The 19726-nt window shown below is 46.8% G+C and overlaps 1 protein-coding gene across 3 annotated transcripts in view; it reads right to left on the bottom strand.

Moving 5' to 3' along the window:
• LOC138258879 (laminin subunit beta-2-like) overlaps positions 1 to 19726 on the bottom strand; it is a 431858-nt gene that overhangs the window by 272087 nt on the left and 140045 nt on the right. For all 3 annotated transcript variants that reach the window (XM_069206185.1, XM_069206187.1, XM_069206186.1), the window contains exons 8-11: positions 14484 to 14686; positions 12931 to 13051; positions 9512 to 9700; positions 2090 to 2269 (exon numbers count right to left, since the gene is read on the bottom strand). In XM_069206185.1, the coding sequence (XP_069062286.1) occupies positions 2090 to 2269; positions 9512 to 9700; positions 12931 to 13051; positions 14484 to 14686 (693 nt within the window). The remainder of the gene's footprint in view (positions 1 to 2089; positions 2270 to 9511; positions 9701 to 12930; positions 13052 to 14483; positions 14687 to 19726) is intronic.

Raw genomic sequence — 19726 nt, 5'->3', positions numbered from 1 at the left:
TACAGAATACATAAAAGTATAAATACGGGCTATAGTTCACAAAGGGATGTGCACAGATGGACATACCCAGGGAAGAGCCAGGGGCACAATCCAGAATGTGCAATGAGGCTGCGGTGTACACCTACAAAGTAGCACCTTTTGGATATTTATTTAAGCACTTTTTTTACATCCACAAGACCCAGAGATAAGTTGTGCCGCAAGTGCACCAAACCAGGAAGTACTTTGAAAATGTGAGTAGAATGGGTTAGGCTTTTAATGGACTCTTTGGGCCTGATTTAAAGTCTGGCGGATAGGTGCCCATCACAAACACGACAGTGCATTATATGCTAATGAACTTGTAAAAAGGCAGATAGGACATTTGTCGTGTTTTGACGCAGTTCCCTTCCACCTAGCTCTAAGTTGTGCTCTTTATAATCAATAAGTAAACAAAAGTGAAAATTAGTTTGGAGTTGCTGCATTTTCTTAATCACTGAGGGTTAGGAAACCGGAAATCAAACACCAATGTCTATGAATTTCATACAGGTAAATGAGCAACGTACATAATTTGTAAGTTACGTACAACTTCAACTTACATGAATTAGGAAAGATGTGTAACTTGAGCACATATATAATGCAGTTTCCACTTTTAGGGCCAGATGTTCAAAACTTTTTGCACGTGGCAAACAGCGAATTTTGGTGTTTGCGACGTGCAAAAAGCCCATCGCGATGTACAATCCCCGTTTTGCGAGTCGTAACCTGGTTACTGATTCGCAAAACGGGACTGCGAGTCGCAATTAGGAAGGGGTGTTCCCCTTCCTAATTGCGAGTCACAGAGCGATGATGTATTGTTTTGTGACTGGGAACGTGGTTGCAAAACAATCGCAGTTAGCAGCCATTTCAAATGGGTGCTAGCCATTCGCAAAAGGGAAGGGGTCCCCAGGGGACCCCTTCCCATTTGTAAATGGCATTGAAAACATTTATTCAGAGCAGGCAGTGGTCGTATGGACCACTGCCTGCTCTGAAAAAATGAAACGAAAACGTTTCATTTTTTAGTTTTCTAATGCATCTTGTTTTACTTTAAGGAAAACGGGCTGCATTACAAAAAAAAACTGCTTTATTTAAAAGCAGTCACAGACATAGTGGTCTGCTGTCTCCAGCAGGCCGTCATCTCTGTGAGTGCTGTGAGTCTCAAGGGGGTTGCAAATTGCAACCCAACTCATTAATATTAATGAGGTGGGCCTTTGCGACCCCCTAGCGAGTCGCAGATGGTGTCAGGGACACCATCCTACATTCTGAATTGCAATTCAGAAACTACTTACATCTGGCCCATAATAACTTTGGGCAAGGTGTACTGTTTCCCGGCTGCAAATTTGCGACCAGTATTTTTGCAACCAGAAAGGAATTTGAAGTTCTTAAAATTACAAATCTTAGTGGGCCAGAAAACCACCTAGCTCATGCATACTAATGAGGCAAGTTGCAAATTGCAACTCACTATAATTGGGAGCCAGCACAGGGATGATGGCTGCTGGAGTCGGCAAACCAGTGAGTCTATGATTGCTTTTTTAATAAAGCAAACTTTTAAAAAATGTTGCCAGTTTTCCTTAAAAGAAACAGTATTGCATTTAAAAAAGAAAACTGTACTTTCTATGTTTTAAAAAATTGGCAGTGGCCCCATGGACCACTGCATACTCCTCAACAAACTTTTTGTTTTACATTCAGATTGGGACCACTTCGCCTTTGTAAATGCATTACCAACTCCTTTAAGGTGTTAGTAAAATATCAATGTTTTGCGACTGGATCTAAGTCACACAACATTAGTACATTAGAAACTCATTAGGTATTTGAAGGGGACACAATACAAGCCCCTTCCAAATACAGAATCAATATCCATTCACAATTCCAATTTAGGAGTCGGAAGACCTTTTCTGACCCTTTAGTACTTAAGAAATAGCACTTTAACAGGCACAAAGACCAAATTATAGCCTTTGCGATTGTTAAAATGCTTAGTGCATCTGGCCCTTAATTCTTTGTACATTGGCACACAGTGTTCGATGCTGGGAATGTCGCATGTGGGCATTGTGCAGAGCCCCGAGGGGGTCAAAATACATACGCTGACAGCCTTGGATGTTGTTGGCACTAAGGCCGAAGAATCCTGCCTTGCACTTGTCGCAGCGAGGTCCCTCAACGTGATCTTTGCAGCGACACTGCCCCGCGATGAGTCCAAGAACGGGGTTGTCTTGGGCATCACAGAGTCCTCCATCCAATGAGCCGTCAGGGTCACAGTCACAGGCTGCAAAGGAAGAGGCACACATTAAAAATAAGCGTGGCGCAGACACACGCATAAAAACACGTATACACATACAGACACATGTAAGCACACATGCACATATTTGCAGACACACATGTATACATGCACACTTTCAGATCCTGTTCAGGGACCACACAATGGGGAGGGGCTAGAGGCTACTGGGCCACAACCACCGTGGTGGGGTGCGTTGCCTCTGGTATCCCAGCAACACTGTTTCATGGGTGGCATAGTAATGAAAATGTCACTTACCCAGTGTACATCTGTTCGTGGCATCAGTCGCAGTAGATTCGCATGTTCTGCAATAGCTCGCCATCTGGTGTTGGGCCGGAGTGTTACAAGTTGTTTTTCTTCGAAGAAGTCTTTCGAGTCACGGGACCGAGTGACTCCTCCTTTTGTCTCCATTGCGCATGGGCGTCGACTCCATCTTCGATTGTTTTTCCCCGCAGAGGGTGAGGTAGGAGTTGAATTGTAGTAATAGTGCCCATGCAATGGAGTGACTAAGTATGCACCTATTTAAGGTTGAGATGATACATATATAGATAATTGAAGGTAACTTCCAAACTGCTACAGGCTCCCGGGGAGGCGGGTGGGCACATGCGAATCTACTGCGACTGATGCCACGAACAGATGTACACTGGGTAAGTGACATTTTCAGTTCGATGGCATCTGTCGCTGTAGATACGCATGTTCTGCAATAGACTAGTAAGCAGTTATTTCCCCAAAAGCGGTGGATCAGCCTGTAGGAGTGGAAGTAGTCTGAAATAATGTCCTTAATACAGCTTGACCTACTGTGGCTTGTTGTGCGGATAACACGTCTACACAGTAGTGCTTGGTGAATGTGTGAGGCGTAGACCATGTGGCTGCCTTACATATTTCTTGCATTGGGATGTTTCCTAGAAAGGCCATGGTAGCACCTTTCTTTCTGGTTGAGTGTGCCCTTGGTGTAATGGGCAGCTGTCGTCTAGCTTTAAGGTAGCAGATTTGGATGCATTTAACTATCCATCTGGCTATACCTTGTTTTGAAATTGGGTTTCCTGCATGAGGTTTTTGAAATGCAATAAAGAGTTGTTTAGTCTTTCTGATGTTCTTTGTTCTGTCAATGTAATACATTAATGCTCTTTTGACATCTAATGTATGTAGTGCCCTTTCAGCTACGGTATCTGGCTGTGGAAAGAACACTGGAAGTTCCACTGTTTGATTTAGATGGAACGGTGAAATAACCTTTGGCAAAAATTTAGGATTGGTCCTTAGGACGACTTTATTTTTGTGTAGTTGTATAAAAGGTTCCTGTATAGTAAACGCCTGAATCTCGCTTACTCTTCTCAGGGAAGTAATGGCGATGAGAAATGCCACCTTCCAGGTTAGGAACTGTATGTCGCAGGAGTGCATGGGTTCAAAAGGTGGACCCATAAGTCTAGTTAGGACAACATTTAGGTTCCATGAAGGAACAGGTAGTGTTCTTGGTGGTATAATTCTCCTAAGGCCCTCCATGAATGCTTTAATGACTGGTATTCTATATAGGGAAGTTGAATAGGTAGCCTGCAGGTATGCAGATATTGCTGCAAGGTGAATCTTAATGGAAGAGAAAGCTAGGTTAGATTTTTGTAAGTGAAGCAAGTAACCCACTACATGTTCTGGAGTTGTGTGTAATGGTTGTATTTGATTAATATGGCAGTAGCAAACAAACCTCTTCCATTTACTTGCATAGCAGTGCCTGGTGGATGGCCTTCTTGCTTGTTTTATGACTTCCATACATTCTTGGGTAAGTTGTAAGTGCCCGAATTCTAGGATTTCAGGAGCCAGATTGCTAGATTCAGCGATGCTGGATCTGGGTGTCTGATCTTTTGGTTGTGCTGTGTCAACAGATCTGGCCTGTTGGGCAATTTGGTGCAGGGTACCACTGAGAGGTCTAGCAGCGTTGTGTACCAGGGTTGCCTTGCCCAAGTTGGTGCTATCAATATGAGTTTGAGTTTGCTTTGACTGAGTTTGTTTACCAGGTAAGGAAGGAGAGGGAGAGGAGGAAAAGCGTAAGCAAATATCCCTGACCAGTTCATCCATAGGGCATTGCCTTGGGATTGTTTGTGTGGGTACCTGGATGCGAAGTTTTGGCATTTTGCGTTCTCCCTTGTCGCAAACAAGTCTATCTGAGGTGTTCCCCAGAGTTTGAAATAAGTGTTCAGAATTTGGGGGTGAATTTCCCATTCGTGGACCTGTTGGTGATCTCGGGAGAGATTGTCTGCGAGTTGATTTTGTATCCCTGGTATAAACTGTGCAATTAGGCGAATTTGGTTGTGAATTGCCCAATGCCAAATTTTTTGTGCTAGCAGGCTTAACTGCGTGGAGTGCGTCCCTCCCTGCTTGTTTAGATAATACATTGTTGTCATGTTGTCTGTTTTGACGAGAATGTATTTGTGAACTATTATTGGTTGGAAAGCTTTTAGTGCTTGAAAAACTGCTAGAAGTTCTAGGTGATTGATATGCAGTTTTGTTTGATGTACGTTCCATTGTCCTTGTATGCTGTGTTGATCGAGGTGTGCTCCCCACCCTGTCATGGAAGCATCTGTTGTTATTACGTATTGTGGCACTGGGTCTTGGAAAGGCCGCCCCTTGTTTAAATTTATGTTGTTCCACCACAGAAGCGAGAGGTAAGTTTGGCGGTCTATTAACACCAGATCTAGAAGGTGACCCTGTGCTTGAGACCACTGCGATGCTAGGCATTGTTGTAAGGGCCTCATGTGCAGTCTTGCGTTTGGGACAATGGCTATGCATGATGACATCATGCCTAGGAGTTGTAATACCATCTTTGCCTGTATCTTTTGTGTTGGATACATGCGTTGTATGATGGTGTTGAAATTTTGAATTCTTTGTGGACTTGGAGTGGCTACTCCCTTTGATGTGTCTATTATGGCTCCCAGGTATTGTTGTACCTTGCGTGGCAGAATTTTGGATTTTGTGAAATTGACGGTGAACCCGAGTTTGAAGAGGGTTTGTATGATCTGATTTGTGTGATTTGAGCACTGTATGAACGAATGGGCCTTGATTAGCCAGTCGTCCAAATATGGGAACACATGTATTTGCTGCCTTCTTATGTGTGCAGCGACTACCGCTAGACATTTGGTAAAGACTCTTGGTGCGGTTGTTAATCCGAAAGGCAGTACCTTGAATTGGTAATGTATTCCTTTGAATACAAACCTTAGGTATTTCCTGTGCGATGGGTGTATTGGTATATGGAAATAAGCATCCTTGAGGTCTAAAGTTGCCATGTAGTCGTGTAGTTTTAGCAATGGCAATACTTCTTGTAGTGTGACCATGTGGAAGTGGTCTGATTTGATGAAAGTGTTCACTACTCTGAGGTCTAGGATTGGTCTCAGCGTTTTGTCCTTCTTTGGTATCAGAAAGTACAGTGAGTAAACTCCTGTGTTTATTTGTGTGTTTGGCACTAATTCGATTGCATTCTTTTGCAATAGTGCCTGCACTTCTATCTCCAGGAGATTGGAATGGCGTGTTGTTAAATTTTGTGCTTTTGGTGGTATGTTTGGAGGGAATTGTAGAAATTCTATGCAATAACCATGTTGGATAATTGCTAGAACCCAAGTGTCTGTAGTGATTTCCTCCCATGCTTTGTAATAATGACCTATTCTTCCCCCCACTGGTGTTGTGTGGAGGGGGTGAGTGACATGTGAGTCATTGTTTAGTAGTAGGGGTTTTGGGGCTTTGAAATCTCCCTCTATTTCTAGGGAATTGCCCTCCTCTATATTGTCCCCGAAAACCTCCTCTATACTGTCCCTGGTAAGTGGACGGTGTTGCTCGTGAGGTGCTGGCTTGTGTGCTTTGACCCCGAAACCCCCCTCGAAAGGGCGTTTTACGGAATGTGCTGTAATTCCCTCTGCTCTGCGGGGAGTAGAGTGCGCCCATGGCTTTGGCAGTGTCCGTATCTTTTTTGAGTTTCTCAATCGCTGTGTCCACTTCTGGACCGAACAGTTCTTTTTCATTAAAAGGCATATTGAGAACTGCTTGTTGAATCTCTGGTTTAAATCCAGACGTTCGGAGCCATGCATGCCGTCTGATAGTTACAGATGTATTAATTGTCCGTGCAGCTGTATCTGCAGCGTCCATGGAGGAACGTATCTGGTTGTTGGAGATGGTCTGTCCCTCCTCAACCACTTGTTTCGCCCTATTTTGGAAGTCCTTGGGCAGATGTTCAATGAGATGTTGCATCTCGTCCCAGTGGGCTCTGTCATAGCGCGCAAGTAGTGCCTGGGAGTTCGCGATGCGCCACTGGTTTGCAGCTTGTGCTGCGACTCTCTTACCAGCTGCATCGAACTTGCGGCTTTCTTTATCTGGGGGTGGTGCATCTCCAGATGTGTGAGAGTTGGCCCTTTTCCTAGCTGCTCCTACAACAACAGAGTCTGGTGGCAGCTGTGTAGTGATGAAAACCGGGTCCGTAGGAGGCGGCTTATACTTCTTTTCCACCCTTGGTGTGATTGCCCTACTTTTGACCGGCTCCTTAAATATGTCTTTTGCGTGCCGGAGCATACCAGGGAGCATAGGCAGGCTTTGGTAGGAGCTGTGGGTGGAGGAGAGTGTGTTGAACAAGAAATCATCCTCGACCTGTTCTGAGTGGAGGCTTACGTTATGAAATTGTGCTGCTCTAGCCACCACCTGAGAGTACGCGGTGCTGTCTTCTGGTGGAGATGGCTTTGTAGGGTAGGCCTCCGGGCTGTTATCTGACACTGGGGCGTCGTATAGGTCCCATGCGTCCTGATCTTGGTCACCCTGGCTCATGGTGGTGTGAGCTGGGGAGTGAGATGGAGTTTGTGCTGGTGAAACGTTAATCACGGGCGGAGGAGAGGGTGGTGGTGTAATTCTTTTAACCACTTTTGGTTGTGGTGCTTGTTCCGTCTGGAACTCCAACCTTCTCTTTCTCCTAATGGGGGGAAGGGTGCTTATTTTTCCTGTCCCCTGCTGAATGAAGATACGCTTTTGCGTATGGTCCACATCAGTTGCTTGTAGCTCTTCCTCAAACCTATGCTTTTGCATTTGGGAGGTTAGCGAGTGCTCTTCTGTATAAGAGCCTGAAGCTGGCTCGCTTGCAGTTTGTTTCGGCGTCGAAACTTTGTCTGCGTGTTTTTTCGGCTCCGAGGTGACTTTTTTCCTTTTCGGGGCCGAAACCTCTCGGCGTCGATCTGTTTCGGTGCCGCTGTCTCGGCGTCGAGCCGTGTCCACACCGGCATCTCGGTGTCGAGGCTTGTCTCCAGCACTTTCTCGGTCCCGAGAAGGCTGCGTGCCGGTGTCTCGACCGGAGTCGGACGATCTCGGCACTGTTTGGGCCTTTTTCGGTGCCGACGGTCGGTCACCGAATTTATGGGTGGAGCCATGGCCTGGTGGCAGTGGCGTCCCCTGGGCCTTGTAAATGTTTCTTTGTGTGGTTTTCGACATCTTACTCACGGTTTGTGTGTCGTCGAATCCTTCGGAGTCTGAGTCTTGGATCGAGAAGGTACCTTCTTCTTCCTGTTCCTCGAACTCCCGTTGGGCTGTCGGTGCGGACGCCATTTGAAGTCTTCTGGCTCGACGGTCTCGGAGTGTTTTTCGGGACCGGAACGCACGACAGGCCTCGCAGGTGTCTTCGCTGTGCTCAGGTGACAGGCACAGGTTGCAGACCAAGTGTTGGTCTGTGTAGGGGTATTTATTGTGGCATTTGGGGCAGAAACGGAACGGGGTCCGTTCCATCGGCGTTCCTCAGCACGCGGTCGGGCCGACCAGGCCCCGACGGAGGATCGAAAAACTACCCAGAAGGGCACCGGAGCTCTTCGATCTTCGATGCGGTGTTGAATCTAAGTACGCCGATCCCGAACGCAACAATACCGACGAAAATCTTCCGAAATTAACTATTTTTTCCGTTCCGAAACTCGGAGCGACAGGAACACGTCCGAACCCGATGGCGGAAAAAAAACAATCGAAGATGGAGTCGACGCCCATGCGCAATGGAGACAAAAGGAGGAGTCACTCGGTCCCGTGACTCGAAAGACTTCTTCGAAGAAAAACAACTTGTAACACTCCGGCCCAACACCAGATGGCGAGCTATTGCAGAACATGCGTATCTACAGCGACAGATGCCATCGAACCTGCAATTCATCCAATTTCTCGGCTGCATGGTAACTGCATGGTAACTGCACTGCATCAAAATTTTGGAGAGTTTCGATGAAGTGCGTTACCATGCCACTCATTAACATGGTACATACGACTAAAAAATTTGAGTTTAAAATTCATCTGTTCAACTATAGAAGATGGTCTCCCCCTCTTTAAGACTGGGAGATGGGATTTCTTTAACAAGTTTTTTGGATCTTAAAAATATTTCTCCATTGCTTAAAAACCTTACTATTTTCCCCGGAGAAATGCTATATAATTCCATAAGTCACGAAATATGTGGTGGTTTGGCTTGAGTTTTTATGAAAATTGAAGATACACAGACAGACACACACACACACTGAGGACTCTAATAGTAGTTTCTGTGTAGATGATACTGTGCATGGTACCAGGTGTGGCTAGGAAGGAATCAGTTGCGGCTCGCGTGAAGCATATTTAAAAAAACGAAAAAACACTTACCTTACCGCCGCGCGCCACTCCACTCCTCCATCTCCTCCCTGCAGGTAGGCACAGGCTCCCAACATGCCCTGCACCAATCCTGACGCTTTTTAGAGCAGCGTTAGGATTGACTGGGAGCGTCCAGCCAGGGCGCTCCCAGGCAGACTGGGAGCCTGTGAGGCTCTCTCCAGCCCGGCAACTGTGTTGCTGGGCTGGAGAGAATCCTGTGCGCAGGTATGTTTGGCCGGCCTGACACAGCTGGCCAAACACACATGCGCTTTTGCTCGTCACCCCGTGGACCCGCCCCTTTTCCCAAAAAACGATAATAAACACACTTTTTTATCATTTTTTGAGAAAAGGTTTGCAGCGGCCGCTGCTGGCGGAGGCAACGTTGCTCCACCCTTATGCAAGGAATGCGTTACTGAGAGGCTGTGCCACTTTCTGATGTCCACTAACGTCCCCTGGCCTCTTTTTGCAAAGTAGTCTACAGAGGTATCCAGCTGCTCCATTTGAGAGGGTAAGAACTCACCAAGTCCCCCATATTTGCTTTATCTTTGAGTAGTTTCAGTTCTTTGTGTGAGAAAGTTAGGTTAGTTGTGTTTAGAGATGCTCTTAGGGTACCTGTTCCTTTGCTCTCACCTCTGCATGCCCCGGTGCCCCGGATGTCCTTGCTAGGGTCCTTGTAAAAGAAGGGTTTGCACAGCTCGCAGTTGCGTCCCATGGTGTTGTGCTGGCACTCATCGCAGACTCCCCCGCTGGAGTTTCCCGTGGACAGGTAGACGGCCATGTCGAAGTGGCACTTCCGAGAATGGTTGTTACAGTTGCACTCTGCGGGTGGAAGAAACCAATAATAAGTTACCCTTTAGCGCTGCTCTTAAACTTTTGGTTCACCCACAAGTATTTTCCAGAGTCCAGAGTGTGATCAAAGAGAACACAGGAGCCAGTCCACAAAGGTATGCGGGAATATGTAGTGTTCTTTTACATGCCTTTGGGAATTGGCCCCAAAAAATCGAAAATGAGAATAAAATAAGAACACTCAGGGAATATTGAGATACAATTAGAAGAAACAGAAAGGACTGTGCCCTCTTTGGCCTGTTATTCTTAGGGAGGTGGACGTTATGGGCCAATTCACAAAGGCAAGTTAAGAGGATGACAGGTGAACTGTTACCTGTACTCATGAATCAGGTGCAAGGACCACTAAACCGAGGCAAGACATCAGGGAAATGTGTGACTCTGCCGCAGACAGAACTTCGTTGTCATTGGGGAGTACAGCGAATGACCCACAGACAGTATTTTTAAGCTGATAAAAGGCTGCATTAATTGAGGTTTAACTTAGCTCACAGATTGTAAACCTCCTTGGCTGTTGCCAAACAAACTAACTAAATCCTTGCTATCTAACTAATCCAACTTTATAAGTGTACCCCCCTCAACCTTCCAAATCTCCTGCCTCCCCTACACATCTACCCTGAACCCCATTACCCAGCTTTAAAGTGTCTTCACCCCTCATGTCTGCAACTATTGCGTCCTACCACATGCCGGTGTTTGACTCGTTCCTGTAAACCCTCTTCTACTGATCTCAAATTCATGGACCTCCAGGACACCCAGCCTTCCTTCTCCCCCTTTAACCCATGCTACTGTCTTTCCACATCATCTGTAAAGCAAATTAGACCTCAAATTGTTCAAGACATGTTTTGACCCTCCATCACTCTTTACAATTCTGGCTCCACAGCATAAGCACAAGTCATCAATGCATCCCAGGACCTGTCCTGTCCCAACCACATCTCACATGGTAATACCAACCCCATGACCCCATCACCAAACGGTTCCTTCGGCTTGGGTGAGTGGTATCTTATTAGCCGCCTGAAACGTTTACTATTTTGAGTGAGGGCGTCTGCTGTAGAGTTGACTGGCTGGTGCAAGCTGACACATATATAACACCACCCTGACTCCATTGGTCCCCCTGGAAGAGGATCCTGGATGCCACTGCTCCAGGGCCCTGTTTTGAAAAAGAAAGTAATACAATTCCAAGCCCAACAATTCAGAACTCACTCAATTCTTTGGGAGCTGATAGTTAAGTCAATAGTTGATTCTATTAACAGAATAGAGAGCAAAGCAAGGAATCAGATCTACAAGAGTCCCAGTCCAGGGGAAGAAGTTGTGAGGATGGACAGGGAGAGACACAGGATGGTAAATACTGTACCTCAGGCACCTTGAGAACACTTTTGATGCTGTAAAGCACACAGTGGTGCTTTCAAACAGTGGAAATGATGGAAGCCCCACATTCCTAACTTCTGTTCTTGGACTTTACCTATTTCTTGTTTCACTGCTTCTTCAAGTATTGAAATGGAAGCACTATGGGCCTTATTCGCAAAGGTAAACGTACACTTTCGGTGTACGTTCACTATTCTTTTGCAATTCACAAACTAAAAGTGTAGTTTTACATGCAGTGTCTTTACGACTGCATAGTTCACTGCAGTGGTAAAGTTACTGTAAAATAAAACTACACTCATAGGTTGTGAATAACAAAGAACTAGAAAACTTACACCAAAAGTGTAAGTTTACCTTTCTGAATAAGGCCCTATATGTTTGCTTAGATTTTTCATAGCGCGGACATCCTCTAGCAGTTTATAAGAGCGCTATAAGTTGAGTATCTGAAATGTGACAGAATTGCAGAAGTGCGATAAACAATCACCAAACTCTGAGGAAAAGTTGAACGTATATATTCGGTTATGGCCAAGAATAGAACGTTTTGGTAAATTATAAGCACATGGAGGGTGGGGCCTGTGAAGTGCAGTTTAAAAGGCTGGGGTTTTGGTAGAAAAAACTGTATCTGCAGAAACCAGGTTTAATTTTGTCAGTCAGTCACTGATCAGCCTCCTTGTAAGTACCCTAGATCCTGCCGCAAACCCCCTATAGTCACAGGCTGCCAAACGTCCCTGAGAACCGTACTTTAGGCACTGAAATGGGTAATCAGTCAAAGGGGACCCCAGTGTCAACTATATAATGTTTAAATGTGGAAAGACTGACTGGAGATGCCTGTTTCATTTTTGAAGGCTAATGAAAATTAAACATCTTTGATACAGGTGGTCCACCTGCCACAGCACTTTTAATGATACACTGTGGTCTTTTGACTCCACTTCCCCTCTCTTTCCTCCTTGAGGGCAGGACAAAGGGTACAGGGTGATATCAAAACATCATTTTCAAGGGGCTGAAATTGTTATGCTGTAATACTAGTAATAGTTTTCAGTGATGGAAGCATGCTTGTAATAGGAATTGGGGTTTTAAGAATGAAAGTACAACACCTCTGGAAAAAATAGGTCTGGATTTAATACGCTACCACATGCTTTTTTGTTGGCACAGCAGAAGGCCAGCAGGAGGCAGCTAGATCTGTAAAGTAGACACTCACGAGCATTCATATGGAGGTGGAAGGAAACACTGAAACAGCCAATCGCATTAGGTAAGAAGAGATGAATGCTCCAATGGGCTAATCTGAGATGTGGCTGATAAAGTATCAAGTCTGTGGCTGAAACAGGCTTGTAAAAAAAAACAATGGTTGAAAGGGACAGATACAAAGACCACTCTATGAATATTATCAGCAAGAGGACTGTTTGACAACTGTACTGTTAAAACCCAGCCCATAAAATGGGGCAGATTCCCATCAGACATGCACGACTCGTAGATGCTCTGATCGGTAGTCACTGTCAGCTCAGCTGCATTTTTCTTAGGGACATGCAAAACTATAACTCCCCTAGCAGCAGGTAATGTTTTGTGACAGAGACAAACATTTCAAGTCGTAAAATTGCATCGTCAACTGGGTGGTGAAATTTCCCACCCAAAACATTGTTGCTGTTTCTTGCAAAAACATTTTAGTGGGAGAATTCTTTCAAAAGAAAAATAGGTTTTGCATGATTTTTCTTGCAGAAAACATAGTTTGAACATTTTTTCACATGCTTTTATTTAATCTTTCCCACCCTGTCAAGTTGGCGAAATTAGCAAAACAATTTGACTAAGGCATGAAAAGCCACCCTTGGTTTGCCTGACATGCTCCCTGCACTCACTTTTGCAGGCATTGGTGCGGCGCCCTTCAGCTGGTCTCCAAGGCAGGTCGTTGAAGAACTCGTCGCACTTCTCGCAGTTCAGCCCGTTGGTGTTATGTTTGCAGACGCACCTCCCATGGACCTGCACCAAGGACATGGGATTTGTTTTCATTATTTTTGTTGCAGGTATTGAGTGATTTGTAGTGCAGACTGTGAGTTGCACCCTCTTAAGGAGTGATTTTATGTGGCTTCACTCTATTCTGATTTGTTGCTTGATAGTTCTGGCCGGTAAATGGGCAACAGGATTTAGCTTTGGGGCTTGGAAGCCACCAGGAGCTGCAGGTCTCCATGGTTTATGTGCTTTGACATGATGTGCCTTGGGTGGTTGGCTGACTGGTCGGGGGGGCTTCACGGGTCCTTGGGATAAAATACTTTTGAGAGGTGTTGGCAGTGTTGGGCAGATAGGGCCTGCCATATCCCACAGATTTATTATATACCCTAAAACAAACATGGACCGGACTAAGGAATCCAGACCATTTAGCAGATGGTTTCTCCTGAGAAAATGATGGTTACAAGAAGAGTACTGTGAGATGAACTATGTATAACTGGATACTGGAGACCATGTGGGCAGGATAACATAGTATTAATAGAAGAGCTAGATGTTTAAGTCTAAGGAGCTAGATCCTGGGTCTAATTAGGAACTCCATGGTGATCTAGCAAAACAAGCTTTGAGGAATCCAGGCAAATGATGCCCGAGTAACCCTGCCTTGGACTGGCTGTACTTAACATAGTGGAAGCTTGAAGAGATCAGCTTCCATGCAGGGGTCAAACATTCTAGCCGGGTAAAGGCCATCAGATGATTTGAGAGAGGGAACATAAGATAAGTATGTGAACCTATATTTGTTTGTGCTGGACCAATCCGGTTTGTGTAGGTGACTCTTTCAAAGTAACGTCAACTATGGCAAAACAAAAAGATGATGGACAGAGTGCTGAGTATTGTCAAACATTCACCCCCAGTCACTGATCTGGGTGCAATCCATATCTTTTTGCCCACCACGCCACCCCAGTTTGGACCCAGCCATGTGCAAATCAGTCTTGACCCTGGTCCCTGTGGGTACGTCCAGCCCGAACTGCCAGGCCAGTTCCTTCGTGGACCAGAAAGAAGCATCTGGGGACTGGTTACGGGTTACCACCCTTCATCAACCAGGATAGATGGAATCCAGTGGCATAGTGAGTCCGGGACCCATGTCTGGGCAATCCCGGTGCACTTAGGGCATCTGTAGTGCCTTTGCTCAGCAGAGAAGACATGTGCGGGTCTGGATAAGGAATAAGGGATAAGTAGAATGTAGGACCTGGTCCAGGAGGTGCTTTATCGACAGAGGTGCTGTTTAAGAAGAGACCAGAGTTTGGAGTACCCAATGTAAGAGGTTGCCTATTTCCCTCGTGAAAGGATAGTGAACGAATGAGCTGCTGGACTTGACTTGAGACTAACAGCTCCAGCTTGCTAGTTTCCTCATGAATGAGGATGCCTCTGCTTGGACTGCTGAAGCCAGGAAAAAGATCAGCGTACTCACCATGCCCTCAATGTCCCCTCGGATACCAGCGATGGGCGCGCACTCAGAGGCGTGGCCGTAGCAGAAGCAGTTCCCGCGCACCACCAGCTCGTACACAGCGTAGTAGTACTTCTCCTTGATCTCCACCCGCGAGTCCAGCAGGTTATCGCCCAGAGTGTGCAGCTTTGTGAAATTCACCCTCAGGTTGGTGATTTTCAGAAGGTCTGAGATGGAGTGTAAGAAGAGCAAGAACACACGACTGTCATTAGTAATTCAGTAAAAGCAAAGCACTACATGGCAACAGCAGTGACAGAAGGGTATTATACAAATATCAAAACAGAGCATAACATTGTGTGATAGTGTAGGAAGTTGGCTCTGTATGTGCTATTTCAAAGTAAGGAATAGCATGCACAGAGTCCAAGGGTTCCCCTTAGAGGTAAAATAGTGGTAAAAATAGATAATACTAATGCTCTATTTTGTGGTAGTGTGGTCGAGCAGTAGGCTTATCCAAGGAGTAGTGTTAAGCATTTGTTGTACATACACATAGACAATAAATGAGGTACACACACTCAGAGACAAATCCTGCCAATAGGTTTTTGTATAGAAAAATATCTTTTCTTAGTTTATTTTAAGAACCACAGGTTCAAATTCTACATGTAATATCTCATTTGAAAGGTATTGCAGGTAAGTACTTTAGGAACTTTAAATCATAAAAATTGCATGTATACTTTTCAAGTTATTGACAAATAGCTGTTTTAAAAGTGGACACAGTGCAATTTTCACAGTTCCTAGGGGAGGTAAGTATTTGTTAGGTTAACCAGGTAAGTAAGACACTTACAGGGCTTAGTTCTTGGTCCAAGGTAGCCCACCGTTGGGGGTTCAGAGCAACCCCAAAGTCACCACACCAGCAGCTCAGGGCCGGTCAGGTGCAGAGTTCAAAGTGGTGCCCAAAACACATAGGCTAGAATGGAGAGAAGGGGGTGCCCCGGTTCCGGTCTGCTTGCAGGTAAGTACCCGCGTCTTCGGAGGGTAGACCAGGGGGGTTTTGTAGGGCACCGGGGGGGACACAAGCCCACACAGAAATTTCACCCTCAGCAGCGTGGGGGCGGCCGGGTGCAGTGTAGAAACAAGCGTCGGGTTTGTAATGGAAGTCAATGGGAGATCTAGGGATCTCTTCAGCGCTGCAGGCAGGCAAGGGGGGGGGTTCCTCGGGGAAACCTCCACTTGATCAAGGGAGAGGGACTCCTGGGGGTCACTCCTCCAGTGAAAGTCCGGTCCTTCAGGTCCTGGGGGCTGCGGGTGCAGGGTCCGTCCCAGGTGTAGGGACTTAGGATTCAAAGAGTCGCGGTCAGGGGAAGCCTCGGGATTCCCTCTGCAGGCGGCGCTGTGGGGGCTCAGGGGGACAGGTTTTTGTACTCACAGTCTTAGAGTAGTCCTGGGGTCCCTCCTGAGGTGTTGGATCGCCACCAGCCGAGTCGGGGTCGCCGGGTGCAGTGTTGCAAGTCTCACGCTTCTTGCGGGGAGCTTGCAGGGTTCTTTAAAGCTGCTGGAAACAAAGTTGCAGCTTTTCTTGGAGCAGGTCCGCTGTCCTCGGGAGTTTCTTGTCTTTTCGAAGCAGGGGCAGTCCTCAGAGGATGTCGAGGTCGCTGGTCCCTTTGGAAGGCGTCGCTGGAGCAGGATCTTTGGAAGGCAGGAGACAGGCCGGTGAGTTTCTGGAGCCAAGGCAGTTGTCGTCTTCTGGTCTTCCTCTGCAGGGGTTTTCAGCTAGGCAGTCCTTCTTCTTGTAGTTGCAGGAATCTGATTTTCTAGGGTTCAGGGTAGCCCTTAAATACTAAATTTAAGGGCGTGTTTAGGTCTGGGGGGTTAGTAGCCAATGGCTACTAGCCCTGAGGGTGGGTACACCCTCTTTGTGCCTCCTCCCAAGGGGAGGGGGTCACAATCCTAACCCTATTGGGGGAATCCTCCATCTGCAAGATGGAGGATTTCTAAAAGTTAGAGTCACTTCAGCTCAGGACACCTTAGGGGCTGTCCTGACTGGCCAGTGACTCCTCCTTGTTGCTTTCTTTGTTCCCTCCAGCCTTGCCGCCAAAAGTGGGGGCCGTGGCCGGAGGGGGCGGGCAACTCCACTAAGCTGGAGTGCCCTGCTGGGCTGTGACAAAGGGGTGAGCCTTTGAGGCTCACCGCCAGGTGTCACAGCTCCTGCCTGGGGGAGGTGTTAGCATCTCCACCCAGTGCAGGCTTTGTTACTGGCCTCAGAGTGACAAAGGCACTCTCCCCATGGGGCCAGCAACATGTCTCTGGTGTGGCAGGCTGCTGGAACTAGTCAGCCTACACAGACAGTCGGTTAAGTTTCAGGGGGCACCTCTAAGGTGCCCTCTGTGGTGTATTTTACAATAAAATGTACACTGGCATCAGTGTGCATTTATTGTGCTGAGAAGTTTGATACCAAACTTCCCAGTTTTCAGTGTAGCCATTATGGTGCTGTGGAGTTCGTGTTTGACAGACTCCCAGACCATATACTCTTATGGCTACCCTGCACTTACAATGTCTAAGGTTTTGTTTAGACACTGTAGGGGTACCATGCTCATGCACTGGTACCCTCACCTATGGTATAGTGCACCCTGCCTTAGGGCTGTAAGGCCTGCTAGAGGGGTGTCTTACCTATACTGCATAGGCAGTGAGAGGCTGGCATGGCACCCTGAGGGGAGTGCCATGTCGACTTACTCATTTTGTTCTCACTAGCACACACAGGCTTGTAAGCAGTGTGTCTGTGCTGAGTGAGGGGTCTCTAGGGTGGCATAAGACATGCTGCAGCCCTTAGAGACCTTCCTTGGCATCAGGGCCCTTGGTACTAGAAGTACCAGTTACAAGGGACTTATCTGAATGCCAGGGTGTGCCAATTGTGGATACAATGGTACATTTTAGGTGAAGGAACACTGGTGCTGGGGCCTGGTTAGCAGGGTCCCAGCACTCTTCTCAGTCAAGTCAGCATCAGTATCAGGCAAAAAGTGGGGGGTAACTGCAACAGGGAGCCATTTCTTTACACAAGCCCCCCCCAGCCCACAGGCCAGGAGACTCAGCCCAAGCTGGGAGAGTCTTCCTAGTCTGTCAGGCGAGGAAGAGTAGGAGAAATAGGCTGGTTAGTTGCAGGGCCTACTCTGCCTTACATCCTTCTGTTCAGGTCATTCCCTTTGGGGAACTGACCTACTTCCACAGTGATAGGACCTAGTCTGAATTGCCTCTTGTCTGCCTCTTCAATGTCTCCACCCATTCTTTCTATTTTGGTCTTAGAGGTATCCACCTCTGCTAACCTTATCTTGGCCAGGGTTACCCCTAGCTTACCCAGAGAGGTTACCCAGAGCTGGAGTAACCCCACCATGACCAATAGGGTCAGGGGGTCTAACTTGCTATTTGGCATGGGGTCAGACCACCATGCTAAGGATAGTGCAGCCATAAAGGCTAACACCCAGCAGAGGCCACTGACAGCTGTCAGTGCCCAGAACCACACCTTTAGCTCTTCACCTAAAAGGGAAGGGGCTAAGTTACAGGCCTCTTTGGGTTCAGGTTGCCTGTCTGCTGTATTAGAGTGGGGGGTTACCACATCTTGTAGTAAACACCCTTCTTCCACTCTTTCTTCTGTTAGCTGAGGAGCCACCCACTCAGGTTTAACAGTTGCCTGACTAGCCAGGACTTCTTGTGGGTCAGGTTGGACTTTATCAGGGCCATTTTTGGAGTTCTCCCCTACTGGAGCAGAATCTCCTTGGCTTGCTGTAACCTTGGCTAAAGGTTGTCCACCCTTCCTACTCTGTTTTCTTTTCTTCTTCTTCTGGGGCCTGCTTGCATTTACTGCAGAGGCAGGACTTCCAGAATCCTTGGGAGAGGACTGGCACTGGACCAGTTCCTCTCTTGGGCTCTGACTAACCTCTGGGTAGTCATTTCCAAGGAGACAATCAAGGGGGAGGTCTGTACTGACTACTACCCTTCTCCAGCTAAGAGTGCCACCCACTTCTATGGGTACTAAAGCCACAGGCCTCTTAGTGACCCGGTCTAGGCTAACTCTTACCCTGGCAGTCTCACCTGGGATGTACTGGTTTGAGAGCACCAGCCTGTCATGCACAATAGTGTGACTGGCACAAGTGTCTCTCAGGGCAGTGGTGGGGATTCCATTCACCAGTAGGTGGTGGAAGTGTCTACTTCCCTCTGGAATCTCCAACTCACCTGTTGGGCCCTGTTTCCAGTTGAAGGCTATGAAGACCTCCTCATCTGAGGAGTCATCTCCCATGGCTACACTGGTTACCCCTGGAATTTTGTTCTGGGGTTTGTTTTTGGGACAAGAAGTGTCCTTGGTGTGGTGCCCAGACTGTTTACAGTTGTGGCACCATGCCTTAGTGGCATCCCAGTTCTTACCCTGGTACCCACCTTTGTTTTGGGTTGTGTCTTGGGGCCCACCCACCTGTTCTGGTTTTTGGGGGCCTACAGAGGACTCTTTTTCTTTGTTTCTAGTGTCACCCACTTTCTCCTGGGGAGTTTTTGTAACCCCTTTCTTTTGGTCACCCCCAGTGGAAGTTTTGGTTACCCTAGTCTTGACCCAGTGGTCTGCCTTCTTTCCCAATTCTTGGGGAGAAATTGGACCTAGGTCTACCAGATACTGATGCAACTTTTCATTGAAGCAGTTACTTAAAATGTGTTCTTTCATAAACAAATTATAAAGCCCAACATAGTCACACACTTCATTTCCAGTTAACCAACCATCTAGTGTTTTTACTGAGTAGTCTACAAAATCAACCCAGGTCTGGCTCGAGGATTTTTGAGCCCCCCTGAATCTAATTCTATACTCCTCAGTGGAGAATCCAAAGCCCTCAATCAGGGTACCCTTCATGAGGTCATAAGATTCTGCATCTTTTCCAGAGAGTGTGAGGAGTCTATCCCTACACTTTCCAGTGAACATTTCCCAAAGGAGAGCACCCCAGTGAGATCTGTTTACTTTTCTGGTTACACAAGCCCTCTCAAAAGCTGTGAACCATTTGGTGATGTCATCACCATCTTCATATTTTGTTACAATCCCTTTGGGGATTTTTAGGATGTCAGGAGAATCTCTGACCCTATTTAAGTTGCTGCCACCATCGATGGGACCTAGGCCCATCTCTTTTCTTTCCCTTTCTACGGCTAGGAGCTGCTTTTCCAAAGCCAATCTTTTGACCATCCTGGCTAACAGGGGGTCATCTTCACTGGAGTTATCCTCAGTGATTTCAGAGGTGTTGGTC

The sequence above is a fragment of the Pleurodeles waltl genome, chromosome 9, assembly GCF_031143425.1.
Source record: "Pleurodeles waltl isolate 20211129_DDA chromosome 9, aPleWal1.hap1.20221129, whole genome shotgun sequence".
NCBI classification, from domain to species: Eukaryota; Metazoa; Chordata; class Amphibia; order Caudata; family Salamandridae; genus Pleurodeles; species Pleurodeles waltl.
Note: the sequence above shows the minus strand (reverse complement) of the source record. Positions and strands in the feature narration are given on the sequence as shown.